The 16,998-nt window shown below is 40.9% G+C and overlaps 1 protein-coding gene across 1 annotated transcript in view; it reads right to left on the bottom strand.

The window, feature by feature from the left end:
* The window catches only part of jak1 (Janus kinase 1), a 48,842-nt gene that overhangs the window by 6,510 nt on the left and 25,334 nt on the right, over positions 1-16,998 (bottom strand). The window contains exons 8-19 of the mRNA XM_030050068.1: positions 16,661-16,843; positions 14,276-14,433; positions 13,294-13,408; positions 11,028-11,226; positions 6,914-7,023; positions 6,248-6,400; positions 6,008-6,095; positions 5,584-5,711; positions 5,218-5,356; positions 2,316-2,467; positions 2,001-2,151; positions 221-309 (exon numbers count right to left, since the gene is read on the bottom strand). Of these exons, the coding sequence (XP_029905928.1) occupies positions 221-309; positions 2,001-2,151; positions 2,316-2,467; positions 5,218-5,356; positions 5,584-5,711; positions 6,008-6,095; positions 6,248-6,400; positions 6,914-7,023; positions 11,028-11,226; positions 13,294-13,408; positions 14,276-14,433; positions 16,661-16,843 (1,665 nt within the window). The remainder of the gene's footprint in view (positions 1-220; positions 310-2,000; positions 2,152-2,315; positions 2,468-5,217; positions 5,357-5,583; positions 5,712-6,007; positions 6,096-6,247; positions 6,401-6,913; positions 7,024-11,027; positions 11,227-13,293; positions 13,409-14,275; positions 14,434-16,660; positions 16,844-16,998) is intronic.

Here is a 16,998-nt window from a genome sequence, read left to right as displayed (position 1 = left end):
CCATAAGAGGAACCATACTCCCTCTTTAAGGGTACAACACTGATGTAGACCATCAAAGAGATATCATATTTTTACTAATACATGTGTACTGCTAACTACTGCTGTGCTAGCTATGTTTTCCAGAAACCATCAGCAATATTTAGAGTTACTAAGTGGCTATGTACTTTATGATTTAGCACAAAAACAAAAATACAGCATGAAAACAGCAAGTGTATCTTACCTCTCCCAGTTCTCTGATCTTCTTCAGGAATCTCTTCTCAAACACTGTGGGGTCCACCTCTGGCGTAGGCACAGGTTCGATAGATGGGTCTGACAGAGAGGGAGAGAAACACAAATACATGATCACTTGATCTACACTCACGACAGGAAGTACACCCTGACATCAAAGCAACCACTGTCAGTGGTTTCCCTTCACTAATAATTTACTGCTTATACATTTCTCGTTATCATTTGTTTGCTCTGCACTGCTCACAAATCAGTACAAATCATCACAATTCACTGTAAAAGCTGCATGCTGATGTGGGATTTAACAGGGATAAAGCTGCTATTACGCAAAAAGAGATTCAACCTGATTAACCTCATGCTACCTCTGATGTCAGTCGAGGACATTATGATTAAAAACCATCTTAGATGTATTTTTACATAACTCAATATGGTTAACTTAATCTTGTAATCATCATTGGATTTTATTATCAGATGTCAGGGGGTAATAAGCTGAAGCTGTGGCGCAGGTGACTGAAGTGCCACATTTTGGCCAGCAGGTGGAAGAAGAGCGCATGTTATGCTGCTTTGGGCCCATTTGGGGGGGCATTTCTCAGATGATGAACCCAGTGAACTTCCTCCTGCACATGCAAGCCAAGTCAACAACTTTCTCTCTTTGAACAGCTTACCAGGCTGCCTCTAGGTGAGATTTGAAACGTGCATGCAAAACAGTCACAACGTACGCCAAACATAAACCACTGCCTTGAATTTCCTCGCTTCCACCTGTTTTGAACCCGTCTCTCTTGCAGGCAAACAGTGTAGTGTCTCTTTGTCAGGCCATGCAGCATTACCCTTTCATCAACTAGTTTATTTGTCATAGGTATTTTCAATCAGGATGTTTTCCTTTGACCTACTAAGTCAAATTCAAGACTGACACTTACAGATACAGAGCACCTTCACTGTGGAAAAGGTACATCCACATTAAATAGGCTAGTTACAGCAACATTATGCTAGGAAAGTGTAGGCCGCACACCAAAAGACAAAAAAAAAAAAAAAAAAAAATCTTGATGCATTTGCAGAGTGAATGTTGCAATACCTCCATGATGTTTGCCACTTTGTCACTGATGAGTTATCCTTAGTTAGTTATCCTTATTTGGCAAAAAAAAAAAAAAAAAAAAATCACACACACACACACAATCTCTCCCTTATTTCAGCAAGACTTTGTTGTGATGGAACGAAGGGTCGGGGATGTTGTTCATACATCAACCATCACATACTAGTGGTCGACCAATACGGGTTTTTCAATGGCCGATGTCAGTATTTAGAGAGCAGGGCCGTGCATGACCAATATATAATGCCGATATCATGTTTTTTTTCTTTTCTTTTCTCTTCTTTTTTATCTGATAAAACAATTTCATAATAACAATGAGACACAAAATTGCTGAACTTACATGAATGCTTGCTTAACCCTAAAGTTATTGTCTGCTTTGTCTCCATTTGCTTAAGAAGATCTGCACTGCATGTAATCAAAAAACTAAACATTATAAAAAACTGTATGAATAAATCATGAATAAAATTTTACTGAACTTAAAATGAACATTTATCAGCAGATAAGGGGGGGCGTTAACATTGTCCCGCAGCAGCCGCCCTGAAAAGGCATTTTTTGTTCATCGGCCACGTGAGCACAGATATTGGCCGATTATCTCAAAACGCCGGATACTGCCCAGATTAATTGGTCAACCGACTAATTGGCCCATCTTTATCACACACACACACTCCCAAACCAAGGCCGGACATACTCTGTTCCACCAGCATGTCTATGTCCCTGACGATAGCCCTGAAGAAAGGTCTCTTCTTGGGGTCGTAGTTCATGCAGTGGGTCATCAGCTCGGCCAGTTCTGTGCAGTCTGGGGTGGCCAGCTGGCACTCTGCAGCGTAGAACCTCTCCTTCTGCTCGACACAGACACAGTGACAAAGATATGAATAGGGAGATGCACCAGAAAAGGTGTGGGTTGATGGGTAAGCGGGGGTATTTAAGTATATGGATAAATGATAAATAAATAAATAAATAAATGTAATGTAATGGCTATAAGCAATGTGTGTGTGTTGCGCACCTCAGTGAGCTTCTTATCTTTGAGTGGGACCTCCCCGTCGTAGCAAATCTCCCACAGGGTGGTGCCAAAGCCCCACTTGTCAGCTGCCACGCTCAGGTAGTTAACATTCTTCACACACTCTGGAGCGATCCACGGGATTCGATGCACGCACTCTGCAGAGTGGGGAAAAAAAACACACACACATCGGCATCAGCAAAGCTTAACAGCAAATGAAACAATTATGGATTGTTTGCAGTCTCGCAGTGCATTCGCAAAAAAAAAAAAAAAGACGTGGTGGGTGTGAAAATTTGTGGCTAAGGTATTAAGATTTGTAGCTGTAAGTTTTGTTTTCACATTAAGACGTCTTGTTATGAATTCAATGTTGCTCAGTAAACAGCAGACCTAATTTGTGTAAAACGAATCCCTCAGATGCTCTAAACCGTAAAGACGTTTTATAATGTTCAGATCAAGAGGAGAAACCCCTCAACGGTTGTTCTGAATTTGACTCTTGATGACAACATTGCTAAGGAGGGGGGAAAAAAAAAACAAACATTACACAGTTAAAAAAGAGAACAGAGTATTAACAAAATTAGTGGACTGACTACTCTGTCAGGGTAATTACCAACTACTTAAGTCTTAGTGAATTTTGTACATTTTTATTGTAAACAGATGATCCTTGGCTCAGTGAGTCAATTCTCTGCTCATGTCACATACTGTAGCTATAAAACCATGCAACCATATAATCTACATTTTAAGTGGCTAATTGGTTTAAGAACTGCCATTACACAATGAGATACCACTTCCCCAGTTAGATCTAGGAAATCTGAGAGCTGTTCCTGGATCTTAGTATTGCATGCCAGCAACAACCGCAACAACCCAGATATTGTATGAGTCACACCCTGTTAAGTACCACTGTCACTAATTTCCCTGTAGCATATCAAAAGCAAACTGTGTGTGTGTTTGATTTGCTCCAGTGGTCTATGTAGGTATGACGATGGGGAAATCTCCTCCTGCCCGTAACTAAACTGTCCAGGCCAGTCTCGGAGAACAAAACCACTACCATCATTACTACTCTGCGTTTAACTTTCACTTGCAGTTATAAATCTAGAGGTCAGACTGACAAAACGTGAAATTCTGAGATCTGAACAGCTCCTCCATCTCTTTATGTGTGAAATCACTTTGAACAAATGCATATAGAAAAAAAAAAAAAAACATTTCTTGGAACCAATACTAATGTTAGGGGTGGGATTTCAAGCCCCGGCTCTGAGCCAACATCTTCCCGCCAAGCTCCACCTAACAGGAATACACAAAAATGTACAGCAGGCTGACTGGCTGTGTGTCTGAACTGTTGACTGACTCCACTAAGCCTAAAAAGCCCTGGCACCAGTTGGCTGAAATATAGTGCTTTGACTGGAAGACGGGCTGAATGACCGTAAGGCTGTCTGACCTCCATTGGTTAGCTGTGTGGCTCCACAAATCCATATCAGCAGAGTTGTGTTTATACGCATACACAGCTCTGACTGGAATGCAGGATGACTGATTGCACTTGAGAGGGAAAAGGGGGCTGGATCGAAGGGTGCAGAGGACGGAGGAGATGGGAGAAAGGAAAAGTGAGAGAGAGACAATGGGCTAGCAACTGTAGAATGGATTAGGGTTCGAGAAAAAAAAACAAAAAAAAACAAGAGACTGCTGGGTGGAAGGGAAGAAGGAGGAGAGGTCCACAACACCAAAGATGCATTTCCAGTCTGTTCAATCAAAACCTGAATGTACAAGGAAACCACTTTAACTGGAATACTGGCTGACTGGGGGAGAGATGGAGAGGGAGCAAGAGGGGTTGATTTAGTGCTGGGAATAAGGAGGGAGTGAGGGAGGAGCATTCCCACGGGTGCTCCTGTGCTGGACATTAGTGCGGAGACATTTCCAGTCCGTCCTTTGGTCTGTCCATCCATCTGTACAGCCATACTGAATTATATCACACAGCTCCTGATTCTAATGGACATGCAGAAACATGAGGCGCCCATTTGTGGGGAATCGTGCAATCTGAGAGGTGACCTTGTCGTGCCGCCTTCCCTGAACCCCCACATTGAGCTTTTACAAACTAAATTATACTGCTAAAATTAAATGTGCCCAGCACAATATGTACTGGCTGCGAGACAAGGTCATACATTTTTCAGCATGTGCCTGAGTGTGTGTGTGTGTGTGTGTGTGTGCAAAAGGAACTGAACAAGTTGGCTTCAAGTTGGTGGAAATGCTATCCAGCCAATCCAGGAAGACACTTTGGAATTAGCTCATCTGATATGGCCATTCATCATAATGGAGGCACACCAAGAGGAAATGTTGGCATCTTTGGAAGAGCAAAATGTGAGTGTGTACGTGAGTGTGAGTGTCTGTAAATGCATGTGCGTGTGCTTGTGTCACAAGTGAAACAGTGTCATGCATTTTTTTTTCAGCTTCCATTTCTATTTCAGTTTCACTGCCACTTCCTTTTTCGGTAGTTTTATTATTAATTCAGTTTTAATCTAAAAACTAAACTAAAAGCATTCTTAGTTTTTAAATGACTTTGGCTTCATTTTTGTTTTCATTCCGGTTTTAGTTCTTCAATTTTTTTGCTGATTAACAGAGCAAAATGGGAGTTGTTTATTTCAGTCGACCATTTACAGCATGTTTGTACACGACCTCAGGTGAATTCCTTTAAGCTAGGAGAATAATTTGCCATAAGGACAGACATTTCCATCTGCACCACTATCAGGTCTGCATCCAATAGAAAACAAAAATATCCATAAGCATTTATGTTTTAGTGTATTAAGTTTCTGAACCCAGTGTACTGAGTTTATGAAAAAAATCATCTAATGCTAGTTTTGTTTTAGTTTCAGTTTAAGATAATAATGTGTGTGTGTGTGTGTGTGTCTGTATGTATTCTGACCCTCTCTGGTGAGCACTGTGATTGGTATTCCTGGATCGCTGAGCTTGATGAAGGGGCCTCCTTCGTCCATGTCGAGTCCATCCCTGGCCAACAGGATGTTTTTAGCGCACACAAAGCCATGGACCAGCTTTTTGTCCTCCTACACACAAGCGCCCGCACACAAACACACACACACACACACACACACATACACACACACACAAAAGAGATCTATTAGTCACAAATATTAATGACTATGTTGTCCTGTATTTGATATCTATGTTGATGACATGGATCTAATGTGTGGGAAGTCCTGTGTACATATATTTACATGGTTATATGCATATGTTTGTGTGTAAAGTGTGTGTGTTTCTCTGCCTCTCTCACCAAATAACTGAGGGCTGAGGCCAGTTGCTTGGCCACCTGGAACTTCCATGGTGTGCCGAGCGGGTTTTGCTGTCTCCTCATAAAGAGATCCAAAGGTCCCGGCTGGACAAACTCCTCCACCATGATATCTGTTGCACACAAACACAGAAACCTCTAAAGACTTGGGAAAAATGTCGCTAAACGGTCATCCAACTCAGTGTCACAAGGTGGAAGTTCAGAGCTACCATTCCTCCAATTTTAGCACAAGCGATGTCTGAGCACACAAAAATGTTGGAAAATGTTCCTAATTTGACATCGTGAACCCAATGTTGTTGCAGCTTAGAAATTTACAAGGCACATGATTCAAGCTGAAATTAATACAATGTAAGATACACCATCACCCGCACACCCATATACACACATTAAGTTCATAATTCGCACTTACTGTCCAGGTGGCGAACACACACCCCATAGAGCAGCACTATGTGTTTATGGGACACCTGCCGCATCATACTGGCTGTCTCAAAGAAAGCCTGGCAACAAGAAACACATAAAATCAGAGAGAAAGGATTAGCTTTAGGTCAGGGTTCTGAGGTCTGAAATCAATTAATCAGTGCAAAGGCCTGATAAGGATAGAGGTATACAAATGTCTGTGTCTGTGTCTCTCTGTGTGTATGTATCTCACCAGGGAGATGTCTCTGTGTCCTGAACCCAGAACCTTGAGGACCACCTTGACCTTCTGGACGGATGAATCACCCGCGTCCTCATCCTCCTCACTCTTTACCCTCAGTGTCCCTGAATAGATATTGGTTCTCGTCCCCAGACCGAGGTGCTCTTCCTGGGGCGCAGCAGAGACACGGGAAAACACAGTGTCATGTGCTAGAATATCAAGGGTTTCGGGAAGCCAAATTTAACACCTTTAAGACTTTTTCTGTTGCTATCTGGAATTGATTTTAAGACCAAAATGAGGGAACAATGCTTGAAAAAACAGCCTACAACACAAAGTAATGACAGTTTTTAAACTATATTTGGGGACTATCATAACAGGAAAGACGGAAAGTGAATTGTTAAAGGGCATTAAGCTCACTTGAGTTTTGTTTAAAAACTATAACAAAATGGAATATAAAACATTTTTTGCATATTGTACTAGCCTTGTAATTACAGAAATAAAGACATGCAGCAAGGGAAATATATCTTAAAGTACAAGAATAAAATCAACAATACCATTTTAAAACATAGATAAATTAAGATTTTTTTAATTTCATTATTTTAAGGACGAGTATCCTGACCACATTATAGCTACACCACGAAGAGGAGAGATGTCAAGTCTTAATGATGGATGGTGGCCTACCTGCTCGATCTCCTCCTTCAAAATGCGATGGAAGCTGAGCTGGCTCTCCTGCATGGGCGTTGCAGGGATCAGCGCTCTGTCTTTAGTGACCACCAGCAGGTTAGACACCTCTGCAACGTAAGCACACACACACACACACACACAATTTGATTGATTTAAGGTGTCTTTCAAGATAATTGGCTACAAAAGAAATCACATACAGTACAGTCACGTGCAGTGCAGTATTTTCTTTTGCACTTATTTAACTACACTGCCCCCACACAACTAATAAGTGAACATGAAGAGAAAATTCAATATCCGGCTTAACCACTTACCCTAAAACAGACAACAATTACAAATGCATTTACAGCAAAAGGGCCCATATAACGATTTAATTACCCAAATTAGAGATTATTTTTAATATAATTATGTTCACTTTTCGTCACACAAAAAAAACATCTACAAACAGACTTACTAACCCACATTTAAAAGCATGATGAAAATCAAAGAAGACAACAACAACAAAAAGAAAAAGAAAAGAAAAAGAGGCCAGACTAGAAAGAGATAAATCTATCAATGTTTCAGCCAATAGCAGCCTGTCATTAAAAAGAAAGCATAAGGCGAAGTATACCAAAACTGGATATCGTGTGACAGACACTGACAAGCGGGACAGTTAAGGTGTCTTATAATTGGGCCCCAGGTACTCCTCAAATTTTTCCTTTAAACCAAGTGCGTTGCTTTGAAACCCTTCAAGTTGTTTCCCTAAGATCTATTCCCTAAACCATCTGGAAAAAGAGGGAGCACTGGTACCCTTCCATTCCTTGAGAATTATCCTCTTTGCTTCTAACATGAGGTTCTCCTGTACAGTGTAGGGCAGTGCAAGAGAAACTTCATAACAACCAAACAAGGCAATCAGTGCATCATCTTCTATCTGTAAACTATACATTGTACCATACCAAAAGAAAATATCATGCCAGAAAGGGACGATTTTAGGACAAAACCAGAAAAAGTGACCTTAAGTACCTTTAGAGAAGTTTTATCTGTCAGTGTGTGGAGTGGTTCTGTAATAGTAATGTAATAGGACGCCACAATTGCAATGAGTCAGTTTGTGAAATTTCTTGGTAGTGGTATTATTGCAAAGTGGAAGTGTTTAGGCACCACAGCAACTCAGCAACCAAGTGGCACGCCACGGAAAGTTACAGAACGAGGTTGGCGAATGCTGAGGTGCGTAAAAGTGGCCAGCGCTCTGCTGACTCAATAACTGCAGAGCTCCAAACCTCCTCCGGCATCAACATCAGCACAAAAACTGTGAGTCGGGAGCTTCATGGCATGGGTTTCCATGGGCGAGCAGCCGCATGCAAGCCTTACATCACAACGCCGAGCGTGGGCTGGAGCAATGTAAAGCACGCTGCCACTGGACTCTGGTGCAGTGGAAACATGTTCTGTGGAGTGACAAATCACGCTTCTCTATCTGGCGGTCTGAAGGAGGAGTCTGGGTTTGGCAAATGTCAGGAAAACACTATGTCAGCCTCGGCCCCTTAGTTCCAGTGAAGGGAAATCTTAATGTTTCAGCTTACCATGACATTTTAGACAATTCTATGTTTTTAACTTTGTGGGAACAGTTTGGGGAAGGCTCTTTTCTGTTCCTTTTCTGTTTTCTATGCCCCAGTGCACAAAGCAAGCTCCATAAAGGCATGGCTGGGTGAGTTTGGTGTGGAAGAACTTGACTGGCCCGCACAGAGCCCCGACCTCAACCCCATCCAACACCTTTGAGATGAATTAGAATGGAGATTGTGAGCCAGACCCTCTCGTCCAACATCAGTGTCTGACCCCACAAGTGTTCTTCTGCATGAATGGAAAAAAAAATCCCACAGACGCTCAAAAATCTTGTAGAAAGCCTTCCCAAAAGAGTGGAAGCTGTTATAGCTGCAAAAGAGGACCAACTCCATATTAATGCGTATGGATTTAGAATGGATGTCATAAAAGCTCCTGTGGGTGTAATGTGGAGGTGGCCCAGTACTTTTGTCCATATAGTGTGACACACACATTCATGTGTACACATTGGGTTTCAGCATGAGCGCAATGCAGTGTTTACCTGCAGATAAGCAACTTCTAAACAGTTACGTCAATGTGGCAATGAAGCTATTTAGGTTAGGTTACCATACTGTTTCGGCACCTGTTTATTTTTTGTATATACGGGTCTGTGTGTGGGAGGATAAAGCGAAAGTGAACTGTGTTTGTGTACTGTAGGTTGTCGTGTGTTTGTGGGTGTGTTAGCACTAATGCTGTTACAAAAAACCAGCACACTGTGGTTTAAGGGGAAAAAAACATTGCGCCAGCATCATTCACCAGCACCATTCTGTAACATGCAATCTATGTTCTCATGCGACCACAGTGACAATGACAAACATGCATACTGCGTCTGCTTAGAAAACCGCTAAGAGACTGCATTTACGCTTTGTTCATTCCCTAGTCTTCACTCCTAATCCACATCTAAATCTTTACCACTACATGTATAAGACCTAAACGTAATCTTCAATTGTACCTCCTCCTCACCTCGCAGAGTGGCCAAAATGTTTTCACTTCCTGAACAAGACTTCAACTCTCAAATCCAGAACTCAAAGTGGTCCTCGCAGGTGTAGTAAAATAATAACATACAACATAATGAATCACAAAAAAATACTGTAATGGGGATGAGAGTGGGTGAGTGTACATTATACAGTAGTCATGTTTGTATATGTTTAGCATGGATGTAGAGTATCAAAAAAATCATTCATGTTTTAACAAGGGAAACAAGACATTAGTCCCCCCCCTGCGTGTTTTTTTCTTCTCCGAATCAAATCAAAACAGCCGCCTAACATGGCGTTACATCTCACAAAATAATACCACAAATCATCGAGAACACACATATACAGCTCAACACACCCAAACAAACTTGCACGCTCCACCTGTCCTTGTGTGAAGTAAACAGAACAGGGGTGCTCTACCTCCGGAAACCAACATTTACAACTCTCTTCCTCTCCGTCACTATTTCACACCATGTCAGACACAGACACACACACACACACACACACACACACACACAAATACATTCTCAAGAGAGACACATGGTGGCACTTACATGCACCCAGAAACCCAGATGCATTTATTTCCTCATGAATGCTTTAAAACTGGGAGAGCAGATAAAACAACATTTTTTTAATGCTTCTGGAGGAGCAGACACAACTTTTTATCATGGCTTTGTGCCACAGAGGGACTTGGAATTCAAAACCCATGACTTGATTAATATCCAAATAATTTTTTTAAAGAACTGGTGACAGCTGCTCATACAGGATAAACACATGATGTGGGACTTTGATTATGGCTGTCACAGGAGTCACGTATGTCTTTGTGACACATAAAGGGTAGAGTGTTTGATACGTGTAGAGCTGAAAGGAGTCACTGCTCATTTTAGGTGGCTCAGAAAATGAACTACTGGGGAGTTTAGATTTGTTCTCTCTGTATCTGTTTAATTTCATAACACACATTTTACAAGTGGTCTTAAACCTATAGTTCGTGAACCATTTCTGACTCTTTGCCAGAAGTTTTATGGGTGTAAACAGGGACTGCATTTCAAGGCTGTTACACTTGTCATTTTCTACAGTGGTGACATGTCAGGCTAGGGAAGCTATTTCAGCCACCTGCTCCAACATTTTTTACAATGTTGTGATTCTTGTGTTATTGCTCTGTGCACTGTATAGGCAATGCAATGTGGATTTTTTCACCTGCAATTGGAGCAAACACAGTGACAATAGTATAAAAAAAAAATGAGCGAGCTAGACAGTGAATGAGGTAAGAAAGTCTTTCATACTACGACTAGTGAGTCAGTAGTATGAGAAGACAGACAAGAACAGAGTTGCATGGTCAAGCGAACGAGTGAACTGCAGTGAGGGATCGCCACATACTAGCGAAAACAAATGATGTACAAATTTCAGCTTGACAGGGCCAGCAGTTTCTGAGATTAGCCGTGGACAGACACACAGACAAACACACCAGAACAAATACCAGTTCTCCTCCAGGTGGACATAAAACTGAATGCCTTTAATCACTCTATCTACTGCATCTCTCTCAGCCTGGAAGATTGTATCAGGCCTACCTCTAGGCTGTGGAGGGCAGCAGCGAAGGAGCTGGAAACTCATGTTGTCTGTTCGGAGGCTCTGGCCCTCCAGGTGCTCCAGCAACTCTCTGAGCGTGGGCCGCAGTGTCTCGGTGCCATACAGACGGTACTTGTTGGATGCCACCTCGATCTGGAAGTTCTTATACTGACGCACCGGACGAGACTCCTTCAGATCAATCTGGACAGGAGAATTAGATGAAGATTAACAAAAAGTAAAACAGATGGGGAAGAGAGAGGGAAGGTATATGTGGAAAGAGGCACACTGAAAAAGAAATGCAATTTGCAAGGGAGCAGCAGGGGATTGAGGGAGTTTTTTTGTGAATAGACAAGAAAGGTGGGGTGAGGAAGAAGGTGAAAAGAGGACAGAGAGTGACAGTATGCGAACAGGAAAGACGTAACAAAGATAAAGGGAAAAGTTGTAAGAAGCAAAAAAAAAAAAAAAAAAAAAAAATACACTTTCTTTGATAGTGTGTCTCTTGGAACAAATACTAGATTTCTTTTCCAAAAGGTTTTATCAAATTCCGTTCAAAGGCAGACAGCACACAGCTAACAATAACAGACGCATATACACACAGACATCTCACTTCTTCAGATCATGTTTAAACAGGGCTTATTTACTTAAGACCAAGAGCTTTGTGAAAGTGTGTGTGTGTGTGTGTGTGTGTGCGTGTGTGCGTGTGTGCGTGTGTGCGTGTGTGCGTGTGTGTGTGTGTGTGTGTGTGTGTGTGCGTGCGTGCGTGCGTGTGGCCCAGCTGGCTTGTAATGTTGCCTTGCATTATAGTGACTTGCCCTCATGTAAGCCTTCTGTAATCTGATATAAACTGTACAACATTTGGTCTGCTCCTTATGTCGTGTGTGTGTGTGTGTGTGTACTGCTACTGGGTCAGTGAATGACCTACAGTACAAGACTTATCCAAAACATGACTTGGGTTGTTAGTCATTGCCTGTCCTTACAATAACATATGGTTAATTCCCACTGAGTTTCACTGCAGCCACACAGCACTGTAAACAGCTACAAGGATAAAAAAAAAAAAAAAAAAAATCATGTACAGTCCCATCACAGTTGAAATGGCCTGTGCAACAAATATCTCCTTTATTGCAGCAGTGATGGCTGGGGAACTTAAACACAATAACAGAAATGGATACTGTGTAAGCCCTTCCTTGATATTCTCAAACTGCTGAATAACGAGGGTAAACTAAGAGAATAACACCTAGAATCTCTACTATCTTGTCAGTCCTGACAGTCCAATAATCCGAGGCACAACTATCCTGCGACAAAAAGTAAGAATCCATAATTCAACACAGGACAACAACTAACACGTCATGCCAATTACATTTTATGTTAATAAACTAGATGTGACAACATAGTCTTCTGCCTCTTTTCCCTCTTGGGTATCTGGGTATCTAAGATTTTTCTATTCCACCTGCTCAGTACATAAACTTAATCTTCATTTTTGGACTCCTTTTCAGTTTATGACATTAGCTCATCGGCTATGTGGACAACTAGTAAACTGCTACTACGTGAAGCATCATGAGGCTGGTTCACTTTTGGACAAATAGAAATAAGTACCCCTTACATTCCTGTGGATGAACTCCTTAATTCAATTTGATCATAGAGAAAGATGAAGCTGTTGTGTCTTTGTTTTCATTTTCATATTTGATTTACTATTTTGAACACAGGCTACTTAGTAATGAGGTGTCAGTTCTGGCAAACCAAGTGACCAATGGTTGTATTGTTCACAATTTGTTTTAAAATTACATTCATAACAGATGTACCAACTAAGGCCATTATGGTATGATGAACGTTTCTCCTGCTCAAACAAGGCAATCATAGCAATCGTAGTGCTTGTAATGAGTAAAGAGTACAAGTGTGCACAGAGCACAAGGAGGGTTACCTCATTCTTATTGCTATGCAACACGTTTGAAAAAGTCCATGTAATGGGGAGGATGATATTGAAAAAAATTATATCAGAAAGGTAAGAGAAAGTTGCAGCCACTTTCAAAAGTGCGTGTTATGTGCTAACAACCGAAGGCAGAAATAAGTTAAAAATAAAAAAATAAAAATCCTTTTTCTGTAGCTGTTGACAGAGAAAGAAAAAACAACAGACTGCCAGTGGTAAATACTCAGTCTAGAGGAGCAGCAAAGTGTCACACATAGTAGGTGTACTGACAAAAGGAGGTCCTGCACCAAACTGAATGGATTCGGTATGGTTTCAATAGCCAGTATGAGTCCAGCCTAATGTACCTCGTTGCAGACCACAGTGATGATGATGTACTGGTAGTCAGTGCAGCTCCAGCGTAGGATGTAGGTGCCCTCCTCATTGCCCTCTTGCCGTAGCTTGTGGATGGCATACTCGGTACTGGGGAGAGAGAAACACAACACATCACAAGAATATCAACTTAAATGTAAGTTGAATTTCTGAAAGTGGAAACACTAGGTAGGCCCTATGAGGACCATCATTTGCCAGGACAGACTGATCTGTACAAAACTTCTCATTTCAGTTTATTCATGGCTACAACAAGACTTTCATGACCTGCAGTAAACTATGGACAGAGACACTGAACAGTCTAAGTTCACAATGATGACAACACCAGCTTTTACGTCTTCAAGTCGCCACTTCTACCATTAACATTAAACCTTTATCAAGGTTGCCCAAGCATACTCACACTTTGAGAAGCACACTTTTTAAAAGGGTACACAGGCTTTTTAGAAAATAAGCGCAACCACTTTGCTGGACTGCTGTACAGTGAAAAGATAGCTGGCACTTCCTCCTCTGTGTCCTGCATTTATTAGCTCATGTTATCTCTTTTATCAGGCATGCTGGCTGGGGAGATGCCTCAATAGTTTTAGTATGTGTACCATTGTGCACTAAACACTACAGAAGCCAGAGAAAAGAAACTCTGATTGCTGTTCTGTTACAGTGTTAACTTTATCCTAAGTCGGTGCATTTCTTTAAGGAAACCGGAGAAAGAAACTACAGAGTGAGAGCAGGTAGTGCACTGTACTCAGGCAGAGAGGCCATGGACACATACAACCAAAGGTTAGGAACAGGTTGTTTACTGATCAATGTATCTAATGATATACTGTTCTTAGGTTGCCTGTGTGGCAGAACACATGTTAATTAATACACAATTAACATAGTATTTAATATGGCATAAAAAGTATAAACATTCACTGCTGCTCAAACAGAAGCATCCACCAACAGAGGCAAAGTGTCGACACTAACCAGATGGGTCCGTGGCAGCCGTTGTTGATGTTGTGGACCACGGAAGCAGGCGCCACCTCCTTACACAGGTAGTGGTGAGCGTCCACAGTCAGACGGAAATATCCATCCACCAGGGCTACAAAGGACAGAGCCTCAGCCCTAGAAGCGAGCTGCAACTCCTGGAAATGTGGACAAGGGGAAGGGGAGGAGTAGAGATCAGATCAGAGCAGGAGCAATGAAAATCAAAAATTCCATTAGTTCACATTTATCTGAGCTCCAGCAGGTCAATAATAATATACACATAAGGTATCACCGGGCTATGAATGGGACTGTTGAAAGGCAGCAAGTTTTAAATGACTGGGCAACGCGTTTGAAATAACTACAACCATGATGTATGTAGAGGCAGTAGCACAGGCTATAATTTGGAGTCACTGAAAAAAGAGAGAAAGACATAATGTGATCAAACACTATGGCTACATATTAAAAAGCACAATGGAAATCTTATTTTTTTAAGTGGGTTTGATCATTTTGAACACCAAAAAAGTGACAGACCTACCACCTCGCATGTGACTACTTTAATTTACTATAGTTATTCCTCACCTGCATGTCACAAAAGTTAAGATTATAATTTTGGATTGGTTATAGCCTAAATGTTTAGAGAAACGATCTTGTGCCTACATGCATGTCAGTTTAAATTGCAAGACTGACTGGATTTTCTGGAAAGGGTGACTCAGCTGTGCTTATAGTGGCCAGCTCCCACTTGCAAGCTTGTGTACGTGCGTGTCTAAGTGTAATCCTCCATCACCGTGCAAATGCTCTCCCAAGCCGCTCAAAATAAACTTGCATAGGTAAAATGAAATGCTTAAATACACAGCAAACTGTAGTCTTAAAACTAGAGTGGATCCACTCTTACAAATAAAAACTCAGTAGTTACCAGATTAAACACAGTGTTTACAGTATACTGTCCATCAATATGCACTTTCCCTGACAAATAAAAAAATAAATAAAAACAAAATAAAATAAAATAAAATAAACAAAGTGCGTTCAGGCATTTGTTTAGGCTTAACAAGAGTGAAAAGAAACCACATGCCCTTATTAGCCTAAGGCGTTCTCACTTCACTCCACGCCAGCACCACACCAGCCAAGTCAGATAAGATCAAGTTTGTTTTGATCTGGCAGAAGTTAAATACAAAAAAGGTTAAGAGTTAAGTTTTGGCAAAATTTACAGACACACCTATTCTGTGTCACCTAAATTTATATCTTTTATTTATTAACTCAATTCTGGTCATGATTTCAGAAATACACCTCTAATTTAGAAAAAAAAAATTATTTATTTGCCTGATGAAGGTCTACCACAGAAATTTCACAAATAAATGAATCATTGGAAATACTTAAGAAATATGCTTTAGTAGTACCCATATTTTTTTTTTTTAATTGAGATCAAAGTCTAATTTGTCATACTAACCTAATCTTCATCCACCATTGCACCTTTGGCTCCAAGCCACTGCACACAGTTAGCCTGACGCAAATCAAATATTTCAAAAGATAGTTCAACTATTTCTGCATCCGAGCTGGCAGTCAGTCAACTGTAATCATGTTTTCATTAGGGCCGGGCAATATATCGCTATTATATCAGTACTGGAAAATAAAACAAGATGTCGGCTGAAATTTTGGATACTGTACTATCTTGATCTGGCACAAGTGTGGTCTTTTCCTGGTTTTGAAGGCTAAAGGGATGCAGTTTTCTGAACTTAATAGACTGTTCTAGGTGGTCTATTATTTAAAGTACATCGACTTGCTTGGTCATCAAATCCTCTTAACTAATTTTAGTTTCTCAAAAATCTCATAGTGTCAATACTTTGTAAAAGCACCAGTAGTCATCCATTTAATATCTCCACAATATCGATACTGACGTAGGCAGTCAAAAATATAGTGATATCTGCTTTTGTCCATATTACCCAGCCCTAGTTTTTTCAACTCTCATCTCATGACATCTGCAACCACTCTTTTTTGGATTGGCTCAACAGCCTGCTGTTTTTTTCCCCACATTTATTCCCACTTGACAAGAGAATCTGAGTCAGACTTCTATCTTGTATTGGCACAGTAATAAATGTGTGTGACTAAAGTTCAGTGGTAATATGCTGAGCTCAGAGGCTGCCAGAGTCGACTGCAAACACACTCAACTGTACATGATGTCATTACACTGTCTAACCCTCACAGCACAATGCCTAACACTGACCTTAACCAAACCAAAATCCCAACCACCCTTAAAATGTTGTGTCTGTTTGTGCTTCTGCATTGTGAATGCTAAAATTTATGAAAAAAGTAACCAACAAAAACGTAAGAAGTAAGTCCAAGTCTTGATCAAACTCTGTGTTCTTTGTGGAGGTTGTATGCGTATCTCACCATCCTCTTGTTGTCTTGTCTATAGATGGTGACTGCTGCCTCTTTGGTGACAATGTGTGTGATCTCATGGAAATCACAAAACACCTCCCAGTCATCGCCAGCATCTTTCTTTCTGTCATTCTTCTGTTTTCCATCCAGTTTGTTCTTCTTTAACTTCCCCTTCTCTTTGGTCATCATGACATTCTGTTGTAATGCATATAAAGGAGACATAATAAGAAAATAAACTTCTTCAGACAATACACAAATAACTCAGCTAGTCATTTAAAAAGACAGTTAATAGGTGTAGTAAAAATAACAGTTATAATAATGATGACCATAATAATGCTGTCCCAACAGAA

This window comes from Myripristis murdjan, chromosome 4 (assembly GCF_902150065.1).
Source record: "Myripristis murdjan chromosome 4, fMyrMur1.1, whole genome shotgun sequence".
Classification (NCBI taxonomy): Eukaryota; Metazoa; Chordata; class Actinopteri; order Holocentriformes; family Holocentridae; genus Myripristis; species Myripristis murdjan.
Note: the sequence above shows the minus strand (reverse complement) of the source record. Positions and strands in the feature narration are given on the sequence as shown.